Below are 27,847 nucleotides of genomic sequence, written 5' to 3'. Positions count from 1 at the left end.
GCCTGCTGACAGCTGTGGGTTTTATTTGTGTGTCTTGTGCAGAGGAAGAGAGTGCATGTTACTCTGGTGGCCTAATTAAGATCTTATGAAGACTGAGTGCCACATGTCTCATGTATAATTCGTGCACTGTTAATATTTAGTGCCTCAGATACCCATGCATATTTAGTGCCCTATGAATATTAGGTGCCTCTTGTATATTTAGTGCCTCATGAATTTTAGGTGCCTTTTGGTCCTTCCATCCCTTTCTGTGTTCACACACATATGTTCAACTTACTTTATCTGTCATGTCTTGTTACTTATCTATGCTTAACACATCTGATGAGTTTCGTCTATCTGTTTATTTTCCTGTTATTGAGCAGAATTTCCTGTCCTATTGAGCAGAATTGAATTTTCTCAAACGATATAGCGAGTGTACATTACAGCTGTCCGGTCATAATGTTCCAAGTTCCTAGTACCCATAAGCTTCAGGGAAAAGAAAAATATTTTTCATATTCAAAAGTTCAAGTCAGTACCATGAAGTTTGTGGAAGGAGATGGTAAGGCTGTTTAAAACTCTTTACTGTCTTGAGGATTTTGAACTTTAACTTGCTAGATTTAGTCTTCTGTGTTGTAAACATTTTTGATACAGCTATGATTCAAAGTTATAGTGTATGGAAATGTTATTTTGTAGGATAAAGTGTCAGGCTAATGTAAATAGGTTTTGGGTGGCTAAGAAGCTCCATTTCTTTCTGACCAAGAGCCAGATCCTCATGAAGCTCCTGGCTTTTTTTTTTGGTGAGGAAGATCAGCCCTGTGCTAACATCTGCCAATCCTCCTCTTTTTTTTTTTGCTGAGGAAGACTGGCCCAGGGCTAACATCTGTGCCCATCTTCCTCTACTGTATATGAGACGCCGCCACAGCATGGCTTGCCAAGCGGCGCATCCGAACCGGCGAACCCCAGGCTACTGCAACAGATTGCGCGCACCCAACCGCTTGTGCCACCAGGCCGGCCCCGCTCCTGGCTTTTGAGTAATCTGGTAGTATGTTTGAGGTTAGCAGAAATTGATATGATTGTTTGTATTTTCTGTGTATTGTGAGAAGTAGTTCATTCCTTTTCATTAATAACTGGTCAGAAAGGGACCTAAGATTTGGTGTCTTCTCTGCCATCTTCAGAGAGGGTCTCACATTGTTTGAGAAGATATCTTTGAACAGGCACAGCAGCCACCCACGTAAACCTAGAGAAGTGGTACAAGAAGTGGTCGTATACATTAGAAGTGCTTTTCTAATGTGACTGAAACCAAATAAACTTGGATAAATTGGGGAATCATAAAAATTTATAGACAAACTATAAATATTTTATTATACTCCTAAAATATCAATATACATTCACTTTTTTTGTTGTTATAGGGCAAGGCCTTTTCTGAGTATGGGGGGTTGATTAGCAACATTCACATTTTTTGGGGATTATTTATTTGACAGTCGCTTTTGGGGACAGATACAGCAGGCTCTAGGTAAGCAGATGACACAGCTGTTGGGGGTGGAGGTGCCAGGGGTGTATGAGTGTATCTTGTCAGCCTCGAGGGTTTAGGACCTTTTGTGCATTGGTCACTTCATTTTGCAGGAGGGAAGGGAGAGCATCGGTGGTGTGGAGGTTGGATAGGAGAGCTGCTTCTACTGGTTTTGACACCTTCAGTTCTCTTTTATGTCTCACCTAAATTTCAAGCTGAGATTTTCTGCTCTCAATCAGTGACAGAGCAGGTGAGAAGGCATTTCTTGTATTGGAGGCTCTCATTTGTGGCATTATGGAGCCATTTAAGCAGGCAGGGCCTGGCAGCCTGAGCAGTGTTCTCCAGCAGACCCAGCTTCAGAGGGCAAGGTACCCGTCAGGCGCAGTGTGGCACAGGCACTGAGTGTCTTCTGTGTGGTAAGAGCAGATCCCGTGATTCTCACATTGCTTTAAATATGCAAAAATAGCTAACATCCAGCACTGAGTGTGACACCCCAGGCTAGGTGCTCTGCATGGGGGAGCACATCTGATCCTCACGACATTGGATGGCAGAGCAGATGCTTGCGGTGCCCTGCCCACACCCTTCAGTCTGAAGCATCAGGTTGGGTGACCAGCTGTCCCAATTTGCGAGGGACTGAGGGTTTTCCTGGGAGCCTGGACTTTGAGCGCTAAAACCCATTGATGAGTTGGTCCCCCTAGCCTCTGTGACTCCTGCCTGAGGGCACCACAGCCAAAAGGAGTTTGCTCACAGCAGCAGCTGCCCTCAAGCAGTGACAGGCTAGAATTGGTGAGTGAAAACCAGCCTTTGAGCTCCTTGAGGGGACAGCTCTGAGGCATCTCTCCGCGGTCTCTGAGAGGTCCCCCGTGGAACTGGCCCCGAGGCCCTCAGAGGGAACCTGCTCCCACACTTGTCCAAGCTCCCCTCTTTGCTGTCTTTCCCGTTTCACTTTCCTTCCTCCCTACCCATGACCCCTGGGATCAACTTCAGCATGAATTACTTTCGCTTAAATACTTGTCACAGAGTCTGATTCTGGAGGAATCCAATAAAAAACAAATGAGGAGGAACTGTTTTTACCCCCATTTCATATAAGGGGAAACTGAGGCGCAGGGAGGTGAAGTCATTTTGCTCAGAGTTGTACAGCTGGCACATGGTGGAGCTAGTAATGAACTCTTAGTTACTACGTTACGTACAGCTTTTGTCCCCATCTTCACCCATTTGCAATTATTTCCAGAAAACCTAAAATTTCATTTATTCATGTGGAATTAACAACACGCAGCCATCAGTCCTGGGGGATTATGGCTGGTATGTTGTTATTCTGTCCCTGCTAAATTTACTATCAGAGGATTGAGCACAGAGCAGAAGACTCCTCTTAAGAGGAGTTGGGGCTATTTTTACCAAGGAGAAATCCACCTTTTATACATAGAGTTTCCAAAACCAGCATAGTTGCTGACTAGGGACGCAGTGCTGTTCTCTTGCCCTAGTGATGCTCAGTCTGGCCTTGGCTGGAAGCAGGCTCGTGACATCTCTGACCGGATTGGATGTCAACTGCCTGCTTGTGCTAAGGAGTTGTGTCTGCTGGTTCTTGGCTCTCATCTTAGAGCTATCTATGAAATGATTCATTATAAGGAAGTCTACTAAAAACAAATCTCTCCCTCTTTTAAAGCATCTCTTATAATTTCTCTTTAATTAAAGATTTTTGTTGCTTTCTCTTCCACTTACTGCCAAGAAATGTAGCGTGCGTCAAGGAGGGCTGTGACTTACAGTAGTTGAATTTCTTGTAAAGATGGATGCTCTGGGAAGTGAGTGTATTTCTCTCTTATTTGAAAGCAAGAGGCTTGGGAATTAGACTTAAAAAAAAATTCTTTCACTGCAAACCCACAGCCTAACCAAAAGTCCTCCAAGTTTCTCTAGTAAAAGTGATTCCACTTACCTGAGCATTTAAGATTCTTTCTCATTGTTCTTAATCCCTTGTAGTAGTTTTATGGCTTCTTTAAATTATCTTTAAAAAAAGGCAACTGCCTGGCCAATGATCCACAGAAATAAAATGAGATTTTTCAGAAGTTTAGAGTATAACCATATGCCCCTGTTTAGGAATCAGAGGGAAATATTTTACTTTAAGAAAGACATAAAATAATTTTGCTTTTGAGAAACTGATCTTTGATCACAGATGCTTGCTCTGATTTAAAATGGGCTTGCCTTTTCTAGTCTACTCATCCTTTGTACTAGTGCACTTCTTCCTTCAAAGATTCAGACAGACTCTTTGGTTTGGGGAAATAGCCCCTCATTAGTCACACCTGGCTCTGCATTTTTCAGCTCCACGTCTGCTTAGCATCCTGTACCAGGTGTCTCACACGTGTGCTCTTTCACATTGCTTTAGGTGCTATTGAGTCTTAAGAAGATAAGAAATGCTAGGAAGGATTCAGTTCAGTGCGGGCATGACTTGGCGGGCCTCTTCCCTTGGTCATGACTGAAAAGCAGATTCATTTTACCTGTTGTTGGGTAGTAAAAACTATGGGAAGTTAAGCTTAACTGGTAGGGAGGTTATAAGATGCAGTGAGAAACCTGTGTTGTACCAGGTGCTCTGAATATTAGGCCCCAAGAGTTATTTTAGAAAGGCCAGTGTGTCCTCAGGAGTTGAGGTGTGTGCTGTTTCACTCTGCACACACTCAGCTTTTCCTAACACGTACTCTGCCTCTGTGGATTGTGGAGTGAATGAATTGCTCTGAATTCTTCTTGTACTTAGTTTGTTTCCAGCCTGTGCCACCAAGTTTCATGGGTTTGCTGAACACATATAACGTCGTGCTTAGCAATGTTTCTCAAGATGAGGTGGTGTTTATTTTTCTAGAATATATAGAATATATTTCCCAGAATATGACAAACCTTTGTATTCTCTCCATACCTTTTATAATTTTATAAATGTGATTTTATAATGTTCTCAACTTCTCCCTGGAATGAAAGTTTCCACAGAAAACTTAGAGGAAAAATGTCCTCTAATAGATATCTCATTATATTAATTGCCCTTATCTGGACAAGTCCTTTCTTTAGATGTTGTGATGAGAAATACATACAGTATTCCATATATGGCTGAATATTAGTTTTGGTTGAAATTGGAATAATATTCTTTGCCTTCTCTTTTGTCATTGTCCATTTTTTCTTTTCTGGGGGGAGGGGAGAGTGGTGGAGAAAGTTGGGGACAGTTAGATTTTGAGTTAATATCTTTAAAGAATAGTCTGCAATGATGTTGATTTTCTTCCTAACTGTAAGTCCTTCAAATAATTTTTAAAAAGTCCTCTGAATTTTCTTTCACTTACCTGTCCTCTTCCTCTCCTTTCCCCCTCATTCCCACCTGGAAGAGGGTTGGACACATTAGCAGATACATGTTGATTGCTTGGTCAAGGAGCATCTCCATTTAAAAATTCTGAGCCCAATTTCCCTCTGTTTCAGGTGCAGGAGAGTGGCGGGTAAGGGAGACTCTTTTTTCTTATGGGAATATTTCTTCATGAACTTTAGCCACCTGATTGTCTCCCAAACAACATTCTTGCTTGAACCAATGCAATTTTGATTGTCTTGCACAAAATCTAATAGAAGAGGGGTGGGAGGGACCACCTGCATTTCTCTATAGTTTATGGTTTGTTACGTTTTTGGAAGTTCTTTGGACAAAGATTGCTCAAGAGTTGCTTCAAGATGCATCCACGGAAGCTCAAGTTGTGGTTTCCTAATTGCTGGCGGTGAACTTTTTGCTCCTCCTTTTGCACTCACTGTCTCTGCGTGTGAGCGTAAGGGAGGTTTCCCATGGTTCTTACAGCAGCACTATTTTGGGAAGTTGACTCCCGGCCCTTGCTGTTACAACAGGCACGTAACATAGCACCCCGTTTTTCAAAATCATTTTTGTTGGCTTGTGATTGTACTCGTAAAAAGGTGCTTATTTGGAAGCCCCACAGCTGTAGAGTTCTGTTTATAGCCACTGAGTAGGTACAAGTAAACTGACTGCAACGTACATGGGGAGAGTCTGTGTGGATTCAGGGCCAGGGAATGGGAAGATTGAGGCTGTCTCTGTCAGCGCTGTGAGAGAAGCTTGGCAGGACTACTGGAAGGCAAGCATTCTAACTTGGGTAGATAGTTGAAGAATTTGGGGAAGATGTATCGTTTTGTACATTCATTTTGACTTTGTTAATCTTAAAATATCCTTTGGAAATCCAGACTTTTCTTTACTGGGTTTACTTAGATATAGGAGTAAATGCAAATTCATAAGGACCTTATTTTCTCACAAGTAGATAATTTAAAAAATGATTAGACTTATGATAAAAGTTCTTAAGTGGTTTTTACTTTCATGTATGCATGTGTCTAGACTTTTTTGGGGTCATTTTCAGAGTACTATGGCTATATCCCAAGAAAATTTCAGAAATAAAATATAATACGTAATGTAATATATAATAATCATATTCTTTCCTAGCATTTTGGCCTTTTGATGAATGTCTTTAGTTTTTGTGTGTATATTTAAAGAATAATGGTTGCAATCATATTGCACATATAATTTTATGACCCACTTAAAAATCGTGCTTTTTCTTTTTTTTTTCCACTGGATAGTTTATTATAATCATTTTTTTCTTACTGTTTGAAAGCTTTTGCATATCATCAAAACTGTCTTTTCAAATAACCTTACAATTTTTGAATAAGTACCTATATCTAAATTTTCTTCTCATATTGCTTTTTCCATGCTTTTTTGCTTGACATAAATATTACTAAAATGAACATATTTCTACCAATAGTTTTGCTTCCAGTCTCCTGGAAATAGAATTACTGGGTCAAGTACCTGGAAATTAAAGTTATTCTTTATATAAACCAAATTATTTTCCAAAATGATTGCGTGAATTCACACTTCACTGTGTAAGCACTACATCCTTATGCTTGTGATATTACTGAATTGTAGGGTTATTAATAATTATATAGATTAAAGATTTTCTCTGAGGTAAAGGTTTTATAAATTCTCTGGGAAAATACACTATTTTAAAAAATGATGGATATAAGTATTGTATCTGATCATAGAATCAAGAACCATAGAGATCAAGAATTTGTTTTCAAACCTTTCTAAAATCAATCTAAACAGATTTAGCAAAATCAGAAAGATATTCCAGAGAATTTTTACATTGTATATTTCAGGATAGGCATCTCAAGCATGAGCATCCAGAACTTGACAGAGCATCCAACTGTCAACCCCAAACTGGAAAAGAAATTTTTATTACCTATTTAGAAAGGCTTGAATATTTTGAGACTGGTAAATAATCTAGGCCTAAGACATTTCAGGTTCTTGAATTTAAGAAAAATAAGTTTAAACTTTCTAAAGTAAACAGTGTGCAGAAAGCAGCTGAGGAGATAGATTATTCAAGAATATGAGTACATACAGGCCCACTATGCTATTATAGAAGATTTATTTTAATTGAGATGGAATGTGACTCCTTAACCAAAGTTACAATTCTGGGAATAAGAATAACGCTATGGCTTAGAACATGACCACTGTGTTTGCATCATAAATACATGCACATATTTTCTGAAAGGAAATCGAGGTAACAATATCTGTTATAACTTTTATCCTAGGCCAAAGACTATTACCTTAAAATTACTCTTCAAGCATTGTTTGAGATGAAAACCACATTTAAAGGTGGTTTTCTGCCTACTGATGAAAAATGAATTTGTATTAACAAACCAAGGACTTTAAATGGAATAAATTATAATCAGATGTTAGATTTCGATCAACTGTAACAAAAACAAATGATTCTTTTCAGAGATGAGAATTGATGGCTTAGCCAAAGAGTTTATCTTTTTTTCAAACGAAATGTCTTGAGAAGAGGGGATCTGCTTAATTTTATGAAAGTAGGCTTGTGATTTATCAACAGCGAACTGCTGAGTTTAAGAAATAAGAGCTTCCCGAAATGTTTTCCTAGTTCTTCTGAATGAAGATGCCTTGATCTGTAGTAACTTGATTATGCAAAACCACATTTTGCAGAAGGTTGAATTGTGCAGCTAGTTATGGAAGCAGGACCTGTTGGGATCTTAGGTCAGATCCCCTCTGAATGAGTACCTTTGCTGCATTTCTTTTGCATACCTACACTCATTCCAGATCAAAGACTTGTCCTTTTGAGTGGAGAAAAAAGTCCTCCAGGACTACTGGAGACCGGCTGATTATTTTAGCCCTTCAGACCTCTTCTAATGAGATGCAACGTGAGGCAGTCTTGGCTCAACAGGCCTTGAGTAGAGCAAGTTTAGGAAGGGATGGCAACAATGTCAACTATACTTCAATTAAAAAAAGGGATGGAAACAGTTTTAATAACAAAATGTAAGTCAGTGACTTCTTCTACCATCCTTTAGTTAGTCCTGAAAAGCAGCTCCTCAAGGCTGTAATAAATTATGCTAACCACCCAGAGTACTGGCATGATGTGCTTAATGCCCAGAATGATTTACGTTGTCAGGTTTAAACCCTTTACCTGCCTCAGAGTAATTGTATTTCTCTGTAGTCCTGGAGTTAAGGTGATATGTGCAATACATGGCAGCAGGCAACTGTCTAAGTTGATAGAAAGCCAACTTGACTGAGAGTTTGGAAATAAAAAGTATTGATGTCACCATTCTGGTGATGTTGCAATGCTTGAGACTTAACTGTGTGAGAATTATCTGGTTTGTTTACAAACGTGCAGATTCCTGGGCTACCAAAACGTTATGATTCAGTGGGATCTGTGGGTGGGGCCCAAGAGTATGATTTTTTTCATGAGCACCCTTCTCCCCCAGTGTATCTTCAAGTCGACATGCCTACAGTCCACTGGAATATTAGAAAACCCTTATCTAGTTGGTATCTTTAGTTAAGCAGACCTATCTCATTTGAGCTAGTGGGAGCGTCCAATGAAAAAAGATAGATTCTGTGATATGGTTAAATTTATTTACAACTTAAAAGAGTATGGTAAGATTATGTGAATTACTTGTCCGTTTGGTAGTTCACAGGTTAATTTGGTGGGGAAAGTTCAAGTATACAGACTGTACGTTGCCTGAGGTAGAGTCCTCCTTGCAGTGAAAATTACAGTCTTCTGTGATAGTTGTTGGGAGTGGGAGGCCAATAACATTTTGTTGGTACAATTTCTAAAGCATAAAGGAAGTGGATAGAAGAGTAGACAACTAAGCACTCATTTAGTACTGGGTTTAATGCATAAGTAATATTAAGTGTCAGCAATATTAGGTAAGCTGTGGAATTTTGATCTTCAGACAAGTTCAGATCTGTGTATCTGTTATATGCAAAGGTCCCTCTTCTTTTTTTACTGCTGTGAGGATCATCTGCCTCACTGCCTTGCCTTTTGTCTGGCCTGTCTCTGCTTCTGCTTTCTGACTGGATTCTGCACTGCCAAGAAGACTTCAAAGCAAAGGGGCCCCTCCAGTTTGTTGCCCCTTAGGTAGTTCACTTAATGCCATCGTTATCCCCTGACATTCCTAGTATGGTGCTGTCCAGTCCCCCTGGGGAGAGGTGAAACTGTGGAACCCCTAAGCCTTGCTGTTGCTGTCCTGAGTGATAACCTGACATTTTCTTTTTGTTGTTGTCGTTTCATAGTCTAATATTTAGATGACTCAACTTGAACCAGAATCTTTTAAAATAAAATATAAATACTATGAGTTAAAGATAAAAAAAAAATTAAGCAAAAGCATAATTTCTATCTTTACAAATCATGGAAGAACGTTAGCTCTACTTCGTTCTTAGAAAACGTAGCTCTAATGATGCTAGGCCAGATGATCACACTTGCCATTTGTAATCTTTCTGTGACCAGAGTGCTGAAATCGGCTAGTACGTTAAAAATAGCCATCAAATAATACACATAGTTTAAAAATGAAATTGTATAAAAAAGCTTATTAGGAAATCATAGTACCCTTCCCTACAACACCATCTTCTGTTCCTTAGATGCACTTTTTACTCTTTGAGCTATTTCTCTTAATATTGTTTCTCCATTTTCTGAATAACCCACTTTTATTGCTTTCTCTTATTGTCTTATTGATTCATTGTTTTCAGACAGATTCCACTGCACTCTTGTATGGTAGAAAGGATTTAGTTCTCTATTTTTCTCTTCCCCTCTTCCCAATAAAGTTAATTACAATTTTGGTGAAATCAATATTCAGTGTTTATATTATATTATCTATGTTGCTATTGTACCCTGACAAGCCCAGGAGTATGCAAGGTTTCATTTCCTTCTGTGTCAGAATTTTGTTTTCCCTGGAGTTAATAATTGCCTTGTTTTTTTCTTGAATTCTCATCACAAATTCTTTCCACACTTTCTATATCTTCTCAGTATAGTTTTCCACATGATCAAGATGTCAGGTAATTAATCAGTGACTTTTATTTTTTAACCACCTTCTTCTTAAAGCCTTGTCCTGCTCCATCTTTTACCATTTGCCTCTGGGCTGGCTGCACACCTGTCATCTTTGATGTCCCCACTATCCAAGGAATTTTTTTCGCTTCCATTCTGGGAATTGGAATTGGAACTTTATTCCAGATGTGACGTTACAGTAGGCTATGCCTTGATATGGGAATTTTTTCGTTCATTCAGCTAGATATTTAGTTGGCTTTATCAATATAGAAACTTTTTTAAATTCTGGAACTTTTCTAGTATATTTCTTTAATATTTTCTATTCATATCCAGTTTATATTCTATCTGTGTTCTCTATTTCTGGAAATTTGCTTAGTTGGTTTTGGAATGTTAGATTTTTTAAAAGAAATTATCTTTCCCCCTTTATTTTAGATATGTCCTCTTGTTCTCCTTTCTGGGAGTTTATTTTTAGTTTACAAGATTTTTTCTTGTTCTCTCAATATTCTTCTTTAAAAATATCATCCCATTTTTGGAATGCATTACTTTTTCTTCTCATTCTGATAATATTGTAGGTTTAAAAAAAAATTTACCCCCCTCCCCTCCATCTTCCCCCATTCCCCACTCTGTCCTTCCTTATTGTCTCCTCCTCCTTCATCTTCCTCCTCCTCCCCTCTCTCCTTTCCTTGCTTTCTCTCTCTTTTTTCCGTTCTCCTCCTGTCCTCCTCCTTCTCCCTGCTCATCCTCCTCCTCCCCTGTTCTCCTTTGCCCCCTCCTTCCTTCTCCCTCTCCTGTTCCTCATTCCTCTTTCCTCTTCCTTCATCTGCTTCTCCCTCTCCTCCTTTTGTCATTTTGTTTTGCTCTTGTTCATATTTTAGAGTGAGGCACTGAAGCCCTTTATACTTTGGTGGGAGTTGTTGACTGGTGGTCCTCACCGCCAAGGGAATGACCTTGTACCCTGATACATTTCAAGGTGAATAACTGCTATATAGCCATCTAATCACAGTGCAGTCCCCAACATGTAGAGCATTATATCAGCTGTGGACCTGAATTAGAATATAATGTATCAGAACTGGACATGTGGACTACCCAGAAGCAAATTTTAACCCTAAGTAAGAACAGCTGTCCTTGTTTTCATGGCAGTGCACGGTCCTTGAGTAAGTCTAAGTCACTGACAGTGTAGAACGGAGAAGTAGCATAGATATGTACTATTTAGAAAATAATTTACTGCAGAAAGGACATTGCGAAAAGAAGCACCCTAGCAGTATTGCTCAATTAGGGGTATTGGCATTATGAGTGGGACAATTCTTCATTGAGCCGGATTCTTTGTGACTACCCTGGGCACTAAATGTCTGCACCACTGCCCCGTCCTGTGACAACAACAACAGGAAACACCCCACATATTTGCAAACAATCCTCTGGTAAAGAATCAGTGTGAGCCAACTTGAGGTCTTCACATCCCCAGTCACTGGAGAGTCCCCTTTCTCCCTGCTGTCCTGCACCTATAGCTCCTTGTAGGAACAGGTGCTATTTTCAGTGTTCCGAGGCATATAAAGGGGAAACGGAGGTTTTGGACAGACAGACATGGGTATTCACAGCATTCTCTCTGCCCAGATTTCACTTTCTCCATCTCCCCATGTCTCAGTCCTTTCCTATGTTAAACAATCAGCTCAGAAATGCCCTACTATGTTCATTCTTCGAATTTGTTTTACTGTGACTATTTTGTAATGTTCAACCTTTTAGAGTCTTGTCATTTTTATTACCTCAAAGAACTTACAGTTGAGTAAAATAGTAAGTTCTTTGAGGTCATAGTTGTTGGCTTCCATTTATTACATTCATGTAGAGTGCCTATTTGTATATTTTAGGGGTGAAAACAGCACCCTAGGGAGGCTAGATCACTTGATTGGAGTTATATCACTATTTAATGGCAAATCTAGAGTTGAACCAAGGTTACTTTGACGCCACAACTTTTATCTCCTCTCTGTGTGTCTCAGGTGCTAAATAAGTTTTGTTTAAATGAATCAATAAATGAGTCTTTTTAGCGGTAAGATGAATTGGGAGTAGCCCTGATGAAAGCAAGCATATTTTTGCGCCCTCCCACCTCCGCATCCATTTTGGTGGAGAGTATAGCAAACAGATCGCCTTATCAGATTTCTGCTTATAACCTGAACTTTAAACATGCCTGGAACACATTTGGTTCTGATTTAAAACAAGTTGCCTTGCCCCATTGCCATGTTATTACAAACACAAAAGAAATATAAACTTCATTTCATTAAATAACCATCCACATAAACTCTTAAATAGTTTCATTGTTTTGGGTTGGGCCAAAGCTGGATATTAAGGAAATGGTTATTAATGTTATATGTTTTATTCAAACTACTCTAATTCTTTAACCCTCCCGCCACCCCCCAAAACACCAATCACCCTTTTTCTTCCTCCCTCAAAATGTTCCCGGGAGGTTAAGACAGATATGGCTTTGATTTCAGGCTGCTGACTCCTACTGTTCGGAAATATTCCTTGTTTTGAGTCTTCGTAGCCTGTTATGGCCTCTACCTGAATCTTTTCAATCCTGTTCGGGTAATAGCAAAGTAAGTTATTATCTGCTATAGTAGCACTGTACAGTGGAAATAAAATGTGAACCACAAATGCAATTTAAAATTTTATAACCACGTGAAAAAGAAATGAAACAGGTGAGATTAATTTTAATAATATAGTTTTCTTTAATCCAATCTATAAAAATGGTATTTCAACATATAATCAAAAAATTAATGAGATTTTTACTTTTTTTGTACTAAGTCTTTAAAGTCTGGTATATTTTTTACTCTTATAGCATGTCTGGATTCAGACTAGCCACATTTCAAGGGCTCAGTAGCCACAAATGGCCAGTGATTATTGCTTTGGACAGTGTAGCTCTATGGGAAGACCAACATAAGCTCACTGTGGTGTATTAGGTATTCATAATTCCATTAAACTGTATCAAGCCATGAACATCCTGTAGCTTTTGATAAAGCTAGAAGAGTGTCGATTTTTAAAGAAATAAACTAATATTATATGAATACTCAAAGTTGTCAAATAGTGTTTATGACCCTAGGGCAGAGTATCTGGTGCTTCAGGGATTTCTTAAGTAAGAAGAAATAGAGTCCGAAAGCAAGACATTTGACATGACCAAAGTTTCTGTTAATCAGCTGGACTGAGATTCCATTGACGTATGTTAGGGTTATCAGTCCACGGAAGTGTTCATTGTCAGGCCAGTAAATCTGAATAAACTCTTAGCCAGAGTTGCTTGAAGAGTTCAAGTTAAAAGTTGCTTGAAGCCATGAATACTGTAATTTAGATGTCTCATATTTTTATGAATATTTGTGTTCCTACGTTTGACAGCAACAGATGCTTTCTGAAACTAAAAGCCCGTAGACTAGAGAACACTGGCCTTTGCTCGAGGCTGCTCCTGTGCCCTGAGTGTGTCAGGGCCACCACCATCTTAGATTGTCCCCATCACTGGCATATTGGCAGAGCTTTACTGGCCTGAGAGATTTAACATGTGAAAAAAAGTCCCCTGCAATCCACGTTTTGAGAAGTGTAGTCTGCAAAGGACTTAATTGTTGGGGTTAGTAGATGTCAGCCTTAAAGGGACAGCAGTAGTCCCCATCGTTAGAATAGATTAGGACTCCTTCCCCCATCCCCATCATAATCTTTGTCATTCTTATTCTATTGAAAATTTGGTGGGAAATGAAATTTAAAAAAATAGCCTCAAAGGATGTTCTTGGCTTATTGGTGTAGTTCAAGTAATGGCCCATGCTCTTGACCCAAATTATCATAGATAATCCATCTCTCTTTTTTCATACTCTTAACCATTGAGCCCTTTTAGAATGTGGTAAATTAGTAAGGTGTTATCTGTTTTATTTCTTATTTCATTTAATGTGAGCTTTCAGTAAAAGTGAGTTTTTTAAAAGTCTATAATTAGAAATGTACACATATAAATTTTTCTCTTTTTGGTTCATGCATTTTAGAGAGCATCTCTTTCTATCTTTTGGCTAGCTATTAAATGTGGATGTGAATCACAGAGGTTCTCCAAATATTGGATTGTTTAGTTTTTTCAGCTGTGAATTTGTTAGTATAGGCATAAGTTGTTAAAACTTCTCCACTGAAAGTTGCACAAAATCAGTATTTCAATTTAAAAAATGCTAGTTTAATTAAGGCCCATGCTGTTCTATACTTGGTATGATTTTATTGACTATCCATTATCCATCTCTGATATCACATTAGTGATTTGTCTCCTTAGGTAGCTTATATCCACTTTTGACCTTCAGACTTTGCCAGATTGCTTTCTACACTGGGCTGAAAATGATGCTGTGACAAACCAGTAATGTAAAACCTTGGCTCACTCTCAAATAGGAAGAAATATTTCAAATGATTTTTACCTGATTTTTTTTCCTAATTAAAAAGAAGTTCAAGCTTTTTTTTTTGCTGAGGAAGATTAGTTCTGAGCTAACATCTGTTGCCAGTCTTCCTCTATTTTGTACGTGGGTCACTGCCACAACATGGCTGCTGACGAGTGGTGTAGCTCTGTGCCTGGGAACCGAATCCGGGCTGCTGAAGCAGAGCGTGCTGAACTTAGCCACTAGGCCATGAGGCCAGCCCCAAGATGTTCAAGCTTTTTGCATTCTGAGAAATACAAATGAGAAAGTGATGAATGACCCAATAATTCCACTGCTCAAATAACAATTGCTAGTATTTTGGTGTTTATCCTTTAAGTCTATTTTTTCTATCATATACACTATATGTATATGCATACATACATACTTAGAATTGAGATCATTCTGTACCTCCTGTTTTATAGTATCCTTATAAAAACAATTTATTGCATGTTTGAACATGGGAATTTTTTTAACTGCAAAAGTAAAACAATATTTAAGAAAAAAAAATTAAACTGAAGACCATCCTTAAATATTCAGCCACTATTAAGTTAAAAATTATATTTATTTTTGTCTGTTTCTTTGTGATTTTTCTCATCAGACCTGCATGATTTTTTTTTTCAGGGGAGGTGAATTTGATTTGTTCACAGTGGACTCTGGGAGGCAGGTAGGGAGTTCTTATTAAGATGAGGTCTGAAAATCCTCACACTTATTGTAATATACAACGTTGAGATGACACTGTTCACTACTGAAGTTTAAACTTGGAAGTGTTCTTCAGCTGGCTAGAATATTTGAATGATTTTAATTGAGAATTGAAGAAACTTTAAAGATAGACTTAATGTCTACTGTTTCTTCAGTCAATTCTCCGAGCTTTGCATGCCAGTCTAGAGTGTTAGATATGATTCATGAATATAAAAAGTTCTCTGGGAGTGTATAGAAACTGCATCTTCTACATCTTTTGCTGATTTCTCTTTGAGTAGAATTTACCAAATTGTCAGAGAAGTTTTCTGAGAACGGTAATATACAGAATAAAATATATGGCATAGCTCTTTTAGCATATGGATTAAATTGATACAATAAGTGAATGTTTTAAATTTTTAGCAAAATATTTTTGTGGGAGAATCAGACTACCTAAATGGTTACATTTATCTTTCAGGTGACCTTAAGATATAGCAGCCCTCTTAGTTGTAAATGTGCTACAGTTGGGTTGTGTTTAAAAAAAAAAGAGAGGAATGCCCTGAATCTTTACAGATTTGAAGAATTATTTCTCAATGATTTTTTATAACTTGAACTTGGTTTTCTTCTTGCTCAAACTCCACTGGGATGAAAAACCCCATTGCTCATCAAGGGAATGTTTAAAGATATTCCATACTGTGTTTTAAATATGGAATACATAGTCCTTGTGTTTTTAGATTTGGCTCCGTAAAGCATCAGATGTTATAATGGAAAAGCATTTCAGAATGACAGGGATATTTAAACAGAAGTTTCCATATGCCCTATGAAGAATTTAAAATAAAGCCCTTTCCTCTTTAATTCAGTAATTAACTAGGCTTGCCGTGTAGTTTGGAGGACTATAATAGTTTACACCTGTTTCAACTTTTGCTGTTTTTATTGGCCTTGGCTTTTGCCATCCCATATTTCTTGTGAAGCAAAAATATGAAATAAAATATGACGAAGCATTGGAGAAATTATAATAAACATAAAAAATGAATTGTTCAGCTTCAAATATGAAATGCTTTACCTGCACAATCAGCCAGCCATGTTTCAGTAGTATTGAAGTAATTTATTCCTGGAGTTCTATGTCAGGAAAATAAAGACAATTGCTTTCATTGGCAGGAATAAGCCAGGGTTTTTATAAACAATTAAATTTTGGAACATCAGGCAGAAGTCATACTGTAAAGACAGTTAGAAAAAACCTGTTAAATCATTATGTGTGTGTTCATGTTACTGTGGAATAAAAAAGATGAGAGAGTATCAGTGTTTAAGAATGTGAAGACTCAGGAGAACTGTTAGACCACAGAATATAATCGAACTTCAAAGGTCAAGGAATGTCATGACATGAAGTATGGGTTGGCTCATTTCACAGGCAACGTTTTCCCCTCCAAACAAGGAAAAGAAAACCATTGAGTTAAGATGTTATCATCTCTCATATTTTTTCTTGCAGTCTATCTCAGATGGTCCCCCTAGAAGGACCCTTTTATTCTTCAGGCCTGACGGTAGCTGCCTAGCTCTAGTGTTGGGTTAAGAGTAAAATGACTTGCTTTTTAGTGCATTGTCCAGAATGAGAATAGCTAAATGAAATCTCTACTAAGTTTAATTTGGATAGAGTTGTGAGTATGACAAGATCTCTGGGAAAGTTGTTAGTATAACTGAGAGTTTTCATTTTGGCTTTTTCTCACTGATTAGGTGGCTTTGAATATATGGGCCAAGGTTGTAGTTGAATGAGGGCAGACTTGCCTATTCTGATTCACCAGCACAGGACTTAAATATTTGTGGAATGAAAGAGTGAACTTCTCTGTGTTTTTTTCCGGGTCTGTAAAATGAACATCTTACATGCCTAAGTTTGTATTGTGAAAGACATATTCTACAAACCACCTCCTCCCAATCTCTCACTTCTTCGGAGCAGTTTATATTTTGATACTGAGGAATTTAGAGTAATTGAGAATTGAACTCTCAGATTTGAGCACAGAAGGATCCCTGTTTGCCTGGAGAGAATACTTTTGGGGAAATGTTTCTCTCCCTTGATTGGCTTCTATGGCCTTGACAGCTTTGCTTGTGTAGAGTCAGTAAAAGTCCTGCAGGAGACCCAGCAACCTGGGAATGAGATAAGGATGCTCCCTGCAAAGTGCCAGTGACTGGGACTAACCATGGTTTGTGCTTGAGACACTGATCTAAGAATTCAACCAGAGTCTTTTACCAGGGCACTTCTGGGCTTGAGAAATGGACACATCTCAGGATTTAGGGGGAAAATCAGGCTCAGATTTGGAGTTTCTTATATATAAACACTTGGAATGAAAAAGAACAAAGATTTTCGGTGCCAGCGAGTATGCCATTTCCGGCTCTCTGCCTCCTGTTGCCCCTCAAATTATAAGGTTGCTAAAAGGTGCAGGTTTCTGGTTAAATTTTAGGTGTTTTTCTGGAACATAGTTAATTATAGTTTGGGTCTAACTAAGGAAATTCTCCACTTTTTTATTCACCCAAGGATTGAAAGGCCATTCTGTGAAGTCTGTTTAGCTGGACTTGGAATGAAGGAGCATTTCAAGGTTGTGACATAATGAGTTTGTCATGAGCAAAATAAATGTCCTAAAGGAAGTTTCTGTAATAAAATGTAGTTGTATCATGAAATTTAAACTGATGAATTCTAAGTTGTGAAGGAGTTCCCTGCGGGTGAAAGGGGTGATTATTTGCCTTGCTTGATAGGCCTTTGAAAATACCTTTGATTCTAAAATTGCTTTTCAGAGAAGAGTTTTCTTGATGTCACTAGAATTTTTTCAAATCTTCGTGCCCTGGTATGCAATTTTCATTGCCAAGCAATTGTATTATCTTGTAGAGCCCCTTTAAACTATTTTTAGCTTCAGAGATAAAGACAGCCCAAGAGGTGGCTGAGTTGAAGTGCGCCCAAGGCACTTGTTACTAGGTTTGTGTCATGAGGTTTGGATACTGACCTTTTATCTTGCCTAAGTGGCCCCTCTAGCTAGGTTCAGCCATGTTACCAGTTCATTTAGAAAAAGTGAGTTTTTTCATTCAAATTTGCTTTTTATGTTATTTTTTTACAAGCTTTAATAATGAGATATTTCAAAGTTAGAGAGTGAAAATCATAATTTGTAGAGTTAACTACAAAGAATCTGTGGAAATGTGTGATTTAAGTGCTTACATCAATGTCTGCTCAGTTCTTGCTGCTGATGGTGTGGTATTTGTGCAGAAAGTAAAGTTAAAATGGTATTAGTGTGAGATGTTAGCTCAGAGCCGGTTTTCCTCAGCAAAAAGAGGAGGATTAGCACGGATGTTAGCTCAGGGCTGATCTTCCTCACACACACAAAAAATGGTATTGGTGTTATGTATTTGTTTCCTTTTGCTGCTGTAACAAATTTAGCACAAGTATAGTGGCTTACAACAACATAAATTTATTATCTTACAGTTCTGGAGGTCAGAAGTCTGAAACGGGTCTCGTTGGGCTATATCAAGATGTTGGCAGGGCCCTGCTCCTTCCAGAGGCTCCGGGGAGAACCCATTTCCTTGCCTTTTCCAGCTTCTGGAGGCTGCCTACGTTCTTTGGCTTGTGGCCCTTTCCTCTGTCTTCAAAGCCAGCAGTATAGCATCTGTGTCTTTCTCCTCTCTGACCCCTCCGTTTGTCATCACATGTCCTTCTCTCTCTGCTTCCATTCTCATATCACCTTCTTGGACTCTGATCTTTCTGCTTCCTTCTTATAAGGACCCCTTGTGATACATTGGGCCCGCCTGGATAATTCAGGATCATCTTCCCATCTCAAGATCCTTAATTTAATCACATCTACAAAATCCCTTTTGCTATGTAAGGTAACATATTCACAGGTTCCAGGGATTAGGACATGAACATCTTTGGGTGGGCTGTTACGTATAGCCTACCACACACTAGAATACAATTTTCTATTTTTTATTTTTTTAGCTCTTGTTTTCATACATTTCCTCAAACTGTACTTGGAAATCACAGAAACATGTACTCTGTGCTCTTTTTTTGGATGAAAACATGTTGAGGAAAAAATGCGCATTTTTATAAAATTGTAGAAGGTGCCTTATATTTAAATGTGAAATTAAAGTTGGTGAAAAAAGAATTTATGATACTTGTTATTTCAGAATTTCATTGAGTTTTGAATCCTCCCTAACTGAATCCTCCGTAACAGAATGATCTTTTTGAGTCTTTAATTGTTTTAACAAGTGCCTGGGACTTACATACACACACACAGACACACACACACGCAGTGCCCTGCGGCAGTATTGCCTAGCAGGTGTTTAGGGTACCACAGTCTTCCATACTTCAATTTCCAAGAGTTCTCTCTCAAGCTGCTTTCTTTGTCCTGGTCAGGGTGGCTTCTCCAGTAAACCACTGTTCCACTCTGCACCTGAATCTGAGACCTGTTCACCCTCTGAAAGATGCAATTTGAAGCTGTTGCAAGCAAGAAGCCGTTGGCTCTTTGTTCCTTCTTTCCTTTTAGTCAAATTTCCCACCCCTCTCCCTGGATTAAAAAAAAATGTTCACAGAGGCATAAGACTTTTGAACATAGAGAACTGGGTTTGTTCTTTATTTATAGGCTACCATTTAGATATAAAAATGATTGTTCAAATACAGTACCTGTTAATTAAGCTCACGTGAAGTTTATTGTCTGTGACCTTCACCATTACTATTTAAGTCTCGTTTTGTTTCTTTCTTTGTATATGCAAATGAAGGAATGAATTAGAGTAGTATATGATGCCAACTGAAATCCAAGTAGAGGATATAGTCATTGCAAAGTATAAAACTGAAACAGCTCAGAGTAGGCCCCGGCGGATGAGCGAGCAGTTGAACATTTGGTCAAGCTTGTGCCTGGGACTGATTACAGCCAGGAAGTGCTTAGAGCACTACAGCTGATTATATTGGTAGTTGCATTTGTTCATATAGTTTCTTAACTATGAAAGGACGAGATTACTTTCATCTCTGTGTGGAAATACAGATTTGTGAGTCTTTCAGACAGAAAAAGGAGTGTGAAATTATTTAAAGACGTGTAATTGGATGAGTGTTTTATTCTTTATCAACTTTGCATCACAGATGAGGCCTATTAAGAGGCGCTGAGCTTTGGGAGAGCAAGAATGGCATCTTGTTTACCTTTGTGTTCCCATACCTGATATTTGAGAGTTTTTTGAATAAATAGGTTGAAAAAAGAAACTATTTTAAATGTATACATTTTTATTTACAGCTGCTGCCGAAGGAAAAGGCAAAAGTGGGGAAGACTTTTTTCAAAAGGTAAGTTGCTTTTTACTCCTGCCTTGGTGATAATTAAGGAGAAATACACCTGTCTCAGTAACTGAACTAGAAGCCTTTGAAAGCTCCCTTTCTATATGAAGGGCAATAGATTTTGATAAGATAACTGGAGATGATCAGGTCTGGAAAGGGTGGGAGGCTGTTTGGCACTTAACTATTCTAAGAAGGCTCCTTCTGGGCAAATCTAATGAAGTTTTTGCTTAGAGGCAGTGACAGTTGCCAGATTGATTTCTCACACGGAAATTGTCAAAATGCTGTCCAAAATCAGGACAGCAGGGGACTGCTGTCCCCTGTTACATCCTTCCCCACACACATACCTGACCTGGGAGGTGGAGAGAAGGAGTCCCTCATCGCCTTCCTCATTTCTCTAAACATGACTGTGGGTGGGATGATATAATTGACAAAAGGTGCACCTTTAGAGCTCTTTGCTCCCAGTTGGTAACGATGTCCTTTCTGACCCTGGCTGTCTTCTAAAAGTTCTGGCTTTCATTGAAGCCAGTCTGGCCAGTCGTATATAGCGAGGAGAAAGAGGAGTGGAACGGATTGAAAAATGAATATAGAAACTGTGAAGAGCGGTTGGTAAATTCTAGTCAGCTCTCTTTTAAAATACTGTTTTATGTAAGGGAAGATGCCTGTCCTTTCAAAGAAATTAACTCGAGTTCACAGTCTTCTGTTTTTATTTGGATTTATTATATTTGTGTCTTTGTTGTTGAGATCCAGAAAGCATGTGTGTAGGAACAAATATATAGGTGTCCTAGAGTAAAATACAGCAGCAGCTATAGATGAGGCTAAATATTGCTATAGTGGGTCGTCAGGCCTTTGGAAAACACCTGTGTGTAACTAGACGTGGCTTTTACAAGCCTCTTCATTCTCTTGCTTTCTGTGTGATCTGCTTTTTTTTTTGTCAACTTCATCATTCATCTGCATTCTCTTCCAAGGATATTAAAAGTGGATATTTTCAGAGCTGAGACTTGTATTGCCATTTCTTCATTCTGAGAATATTTATTTACCACCTGCAGTGTGCTACACACTGGAGAGATCAAAATGAGCAAGTCATAGTCTCTGCCCTAAAAAAATGTGTTTGGTGTCTGGTGATATAGTCACAGAAATAGCTGGAGAGTCTAGAGGAATAGAGGGGTAAGCACTTGACCAGAACTTTGGGAGCTTAGAAAAGATTTCTTGAGATGGTTAGAAGAGTATAAGTTAGCCAAGTGAAGACGTAGACTTGGGTGGGTTGGAAGGGCATTCTAGGCAAAGAAACAGAATGTAGGAAGAATTCATATGTGGCATTCACACTTCAAACGTTTGGCTTGCTCACTATGTCTGAGGGGTTCGTAGTGCATGGTGAGATACAATATTCTGTGTGATGAAGTACCTTCTTTGTATGAGAGGACTTTCCTGTAGAGATTTAAACTTAAAAAATTTAAAAATGCTGTGCTGGCCAAATAGAATGTGCCAGACCACAGTTTTCCACCTCTGCTTTAGGCTCATGCTGTTGAAGTTTATGTACTACGCCTGAAGCCCCTTACTTGGCATTATTTGACATTGGTTAAAATCCAACTTGTACTCGATACCTGGGCATTTCAGAATGCCCTGCCTTTAGCTGGGGCAGGCTTACCCCAAGGGGAAGAAAAGAGACAACAAATAGCAGAAGTCACAGATTTGCCTTGGGTTGGCTGTGATGGTACAAATAGATGTGATCTGTGGAAAAATTTTTTTTCATTGTTCTTCTTTAACTTACAGATAGATTTAAAAGGCAGTCTGTTCAGCTTCGTGTGACTCAGACTTTTTAAAAGCTGAATCAAAACATGGTGTATGTGGTTATAAATGACCTTAATTCTTAGAAGATTTGCTAATATTTATCACTCTTTGTGGAGCCATATATACATTCCAGCAGTTTAAATGGAAACACATGTTTGAATCCAGGAACATGTGTGTGTCCCACAAACCGTGAGTTGGAATTGTAGATTTCATTCCTAGTCACAGGTTAATGAGGTCTCTAAATAATTAAATAGGAGTAGTTTTTATCTCCTCATTTTCTTCTTTGGCTCAGTAGAGAGTGTCTTCCTGATAGACAAATGTCCATATGGGATTTGGATGCTTACCCTGGAAAAAATCTGTAACTTAATCAAAGGCAAACATTTCAAATTCCAGAAGAGTAATTTTCAGTGTTTTGACCAGACAGAAGTAGACATTATGGTTCATCTACAGTAGAATGAAGTAATGGAGAAGTATTGAAGTGTCCTCCAAGAACTTTCTTCTAGTCACATGTATTCCAATTTCACCTAATGATATTTCCGGAAACATTTAGGAACAAGAAATAGGCCACATTGCTGGTCATTAGCATCTTTGAAAAAATACTTTTCTTCTCCCAGAATAATACAAATATGAAGGCTTATTAGAATGTATTTTAGTTTTGACTCTAGGTATGTAACACAAACCAAAATTAAAACTTCTCTTGAGCTGAGTATAAAATTTGACTACACTTACTATTTTAAAAACATCTGAGGCTAGAAAGATATCTACCCAGCTTCTTCCTGGCTCTCACCAAGGAGGGGATTGGAGGAGGAGTGTGAGACTTTTAAATGTTAATTTTTTTGTATTATCAAAATATATGTAAAATCATAATATTATTATACTAAATAAAAGTAATTATTCTCATTAAAAAGTTTTGAAATTGGGAAAAAAAAGAAAATTTAAAATACCTTTAAGAATAAGAAAAGGTAGGTTCCACAAAGGGTTGAAATTGTATTTTAACAACTACTGAGATCATCAAATAAATATATGGTCTCAAATTTGAAGCTGTAATGGTAGTTGTTCAGTTTACTACACACTTAAACTTCTCCCACAGAGTCACAGTTATTGTTTCTTTCAGAGATCTGCCTGGTTTTCTGTACACTCTTCTACTGCATGTGTTTGAAATGTTTTAGTTTCCCTTAAACTCTATTAGGGTAAAAGACGAACCTATTACAGCGGAGAAACCCAATAATATAGTGACTTAAAGAAGAGAGTTATTTATTTTACTTTTATGTAACATTCTAAGGAGAGTATTCCTGCTTGCTGGGTGGCATTGGCCCATCCTGTCAGTGAGACCCAGATTCCTCTAAGACATAGCTCTTTTATCCCTTCAGGCATGGATCTCATCTATGTGGTTGAAGCTGGGTTGCCACCATGTCCAAATGTGAGCTGTGAGCAAGAGGAAGAGAATATGGGGGAAGGATACCACAGTCTTAAGACCAAGGCCTGGATGTGGCATTTGTCACTTCTTCTCACGTTCCATTGGGGAAAACTTATTTATGTGGCCTTACATAACTGCAGGAAAAGGGGTGGAGAAGAGAGGAGGAGCATATGGAGGAAATACTGATTTTTGCAAGCACTAACTACCAAAAGACAGATTGTTAGGGAAAAAATCTATATGGTCAAAGTGTAATGTCTCTTTGTACTATGCTTTGAAACCTTTTGTATTTCATTAGGATTGCTGTAAAAATGTACCATAAACTGGATGGCTTAAACTACAAAAATTGGTTGTCTCATAGTTCTGGAGGCTAGAAGTCCAAGATTAAGGTGTTGACAGAGTTGATTTCTTCTAAAGGCTGAGACAATCTGTTCCATGCCTCTCTCCCATCTTCTGGAGGTTTGCTTGCCAGCTTTGGCATTCCTTGCCTTGTAGAAGCATCATCTCCGTCTCTTCCTTCATCTTCACAATTGGCATTCTCCCTGTGTGTCTCTCTGTGTCCAGATTTCCTCTTTTTATAAGGACCCTAGTCATATTGGATTAGGGCTCACCCTGATGATCTCATTTTACTAATTACATCTGCAATTACCCTATTTCCAAATAGGGTTACATGCTGAGGTACTAGGGGTTAGGATTTCAACATATGAATTTTTGTTGGGGAGGGGCACAATTCAACCTATAACACCTTTTTAATGGAGGAAATGGTACTATAGATAAATATACTATAATTAGAAAAATTTTCTAAAACTGTAAATGTTATTTATCACATTTTGATACTCAATTTGATCTATAGATTTTAACTATATACTCATTTATACTGTGTTTCTCTTATTATAAGTCATTTCTAAATTGTCTAGAACAAATATAATTGACATGCAAGAAAGAAAAAAAAATCTAATTTACCATCTCACCTTTGAAAGAAAGCTATTTATAAACCCTTAGTCATTTTTCTGTTTATATTAAAAATGCATATAAAGTACTTTTTAATATTCTCTGATTGGCTAATGGGATTACAAATTAGACTATTTGCACTGGAAACATTCCAAATATTTCTCTTTGTTAAAACTTTGTGAGTTCTTTAGTAATTGTATTTTTTATTCTTTGGTTATAACTACACTTACAAAAAGAGGGAATGAGTATAACTTTATCATTATTCTCTCTAGTTCTTTATCCACCTCTCATGGCAACTTTAATTGGAACACATGGAAATGATCTGCCAGGATTTTACAGTTCTTTGGGCAGTTGTTCATGGCTTACTCACTGTCTGTCCTGTTTCCTTTTAATCAGTTCTTTTTTTCTTTCTCTTGTGAAATGACTATGACCAGATCTTGGAGGGGAAAATGTGTTACAGTATATTAGGTGGGGATGGGTATAGTGATTGTATTACAGTTGTGACTCATCAAAGCAAAATACTTCAGGAATCTCGAATCCAATGACTGAAGCAGACAAAATCCAGTCAGCATCATAATTGATGGAAGCCACATTTTCCATTACATTGGGTTATATACGTTATTCCTCCACAAAGTACACATCACATATTTTAAATATAGGGATATTTTATACTCTTAAAATATGTCTGTTTGGAAAACTGACCTATAAACTATGGCTTTTCAGAAGGGCTAACAGTAAGACTAACATAAAAGATACTGTTTGGTGGTTTATATGGTGTACTTTTATTACCCTCAAACTCTTCCTTTTTAGGCAGATTACTTTTGTTGTTTTGAGACTGGAAAGTAGCAAGTGTTGTCTTCTTGCTGGGAAATTGCTGGGAGGAGTACTTGGCTCTCTCTGTACCTTAAAATGAGTGCACTAGGTGGTCTTAGATGGGGACTACTTGAATCTTTTTGTTGGGGGGAGGAAGAAATCTCTAAGTAAGATTGTTTCTGGTTTCTCCACTGGCCATTATTTTGTATATGTTGAATAGATAGATCGTATTCCTTTGGTAATAGAAATAAGTTTTGATTTAATTATTTAAAGGTGAATTCAATTAGCTATAGCCCATAATATAGTTTCTCTAACACTGAGTCTTTATGCTTAAACATTTTAAATCAAATTTGATTTAAATAGAATTAGGATATTTTAAAGTTTTAATCTTAATATTTGTTTCAATAGGTAATAGGTCACATGGTTCACAATTCAAATGTTACAAAAGGGTATATATACAGTGAAGAGTGTGTTATGGTTCTGAAGATGCGCTGAGAAGGCTGTGCAGAATTACACTGTTGGTTCCAAACGTAAGCAAAGGTTATCACCAGTAGATGTCATCACTAATGGACATCCACTGAGTTCAGGGACACTGAGTTCTTGTTCCTGATTACAGCATTATGGCCCTGAGAATAAGTTTCAGTGAGAGAATCTGTGGTCATGGTTCTCTCATACTACTGGCTAAATAAGGATAGCTGACCACATATAAGACTTAGCAAAAAGGAACAACCCAAAAAACAGGTTGTCTCATCATCTTCTAGAAAGTTGTTAAAGGTGAGAATCAATCCCATTTTTATGTCTTATGATTAGCTCTCCGTCTTCTATCAAGAGTCTAGCAGATAAGGGTTAGTGAGAAAAGATTAAGAAAAAGACTAAGTGATTTGCCTATCATCCATTCTTCTGGTCTTCTGAGTTCTGTCTTTGTGTTCATTTGAACATGAGGAGCCTGGGTGTCAAACTCATGTTCTCAAGCATCTTGTACAGTCACCTGTAGAGTTCCGTCATCATGTTGTACTAAGCTTTTATTTTGGCAGTCATTTCACACAACTGCTTTATGAAAATCACATTTGCGGTTTTATTCCTCTTTCTACAGCCATGGAAGTGGAGGGTGTCACTGAGATTCATTTAAAGTGTATGTTTGATGGTAGTGAATACACCCTAATTGCTACTATGATTTTTTTAAAGTGAGTAATAATCAATATCTGGTGAAAATTTAGTTGTTACTGGTTAAACTGTTCTTCTCGCTTCTTGAAATCAAACTCAAAGCGTTAGATTATGTGAAAAATCAAATTCATGAAAGTAAGTCTTTTTAGAAAGGTCACAGGTGGGACTCTGGACTCAGTAGTGACATGCAGTGCACCTAGGATAGAAAGGACAATGGAAAGGTCCAGTTAAATGATTTATTTGTCTTTGTTTAAAAAGGCTGGTATATTATTTTGTAAAATGCTCTCCCTGAATGGATTAAATTCCTTAATTCCTGTAGTGGTCAGCATTTCTCTTAATTGAAAAATATTGAGATACAACTTCCTTATTTATAGTTAATATTAAGATTTCAGAACAGTTTCCACATTACACATATAAACCAGAGTTACACTAATAAACTGATAAAGTGCAATTATAAACATTTATGTGCAGGTCAGAAGCAATTTTTCAAGATAGTGGCATTAACTATTTTGAGGAAGGATTAAGTTTGATTAGTTCTAATCACAGAAGCCTTTGCTTTGGTAATCTGTGTATGTGTATATATTTAATTGTGTCCTTTGATTTCATGTGATTCAAATTGTTTTATAAATGAAGAGGCATAAGTCAAATTCAGTCTTGTATGTACATAGGACATTATCAGAGATGTGTCTGAAGATCAATGTATAAGGATATTCATTGTGGTAATATTTATAATAATTAAAATTAAATTAAAAATAACCTAACTGCTTAATGTAATGTTAGAAATATGGTACATCCAAACTTTGGATTACTATGTACGTGTTGAAAATCATGCTTTTTGGCAGTGACATCTGCATCATGGCAGAGTGAGTTGTTCCCTTTGTCTCTCCCCTCTAAGTTACAACCAGTCGGACATCCATTAACCAACAGAGGACTCCCTGCACAGCACACCAGAATGCCAAAGAGATCCATGCATCTATATATCTGAAGGTGAGTGGACTGGACCTCCAGAAGGCAGTGGAACTAGGGGAGCAGCCTCCTCGCCCTCCCCTGACAGTGGCAATCCAAAACAAAGATTCTCACACTGGCACACGTGCCAGTGAACAGAGACTAGAGGGGCAGACACGGCGCTTGCAGTTTAGCCCCTGCCTCCCCCTCCCCACGGCGGTGCAGATGTTGCACAAGTCCTAAGGATTCAGGACACAGAGTGAAGCCAGTGACCCAGCCTCCTCATGCTCCGCATGGGGACAGCATCCAAAATGCAGATTTCTCTGGCTGGGGCTGGGTGCCCTGACCTGAGCTTTCAAAGTATAGCAATGTGCACAAACAACCAGAGGCTGCAGGACCAGCAACAACACTTACTTACGGCTTAGCCCCCACGCCTCCCCTAGCAGTGGCAGGTCACACCAGTGACCTGAGGCTTCAGGAACCACAGCAGAACCCATTACCTGCCCCTAGTGGCAGCACCCCCAACACTGGTTCTACCAACAGCAGGGGCTGCATACAAGACCCTGGGCCCCC

At 38.2% G+C, this 27,847-nt stretch overlaps 1 protein-coding gene across 4 annotated transcripts in view; it reads left to right on the top strand.

Moving 5' to 3' along the window:
• The window catches only part of BICC1 (BicC family RNA binding protein 1), a 284,594-nt gene that overhangs the window by 85,272 nt on the left and 171,475 nt on the right, over window positions 1-27,847 (top strand). For all 4 annotated transcript variants that reach the window (XM_058543413.1, XM_058543410.1, XM_058543409.1 and 1 more), the window contains exon 2: window positions 20,162-20,208. Coding sequence is in view for 3 of the 4 variants with exons in the window: in XM_058543410.1 (XP_058399393.1) it covers window positions 20,162-20,208 (47 nt within the window). In the remaining variant the exon portion in view is untranslated. The remainder of the gene's footprint in view (window positions 1-20,161; window positions 20,209-27,847) is intronic.

Source organism: Diceros bicornis, chromosome 6 (assembly GCF_020826845.1).
Source record: "Diceros bicornis minor isolate mBicDic1 chromosome 6, mDicBic1.mat.cur, whole genome shotgun sequence".
In the NCBI taxonomy this organism is placed as follows: Eukaryota; Metazoa; Chordata; class Mammalia; order Perissodactyla; family Rhinocerotidae; genus Diceros; species Diceros bicornis.
The sequence above is the reverse complement of the archived record's forward strand: the minus strand, read 5'-3'. Positions and strand labels throughout refer to the sequence as shown.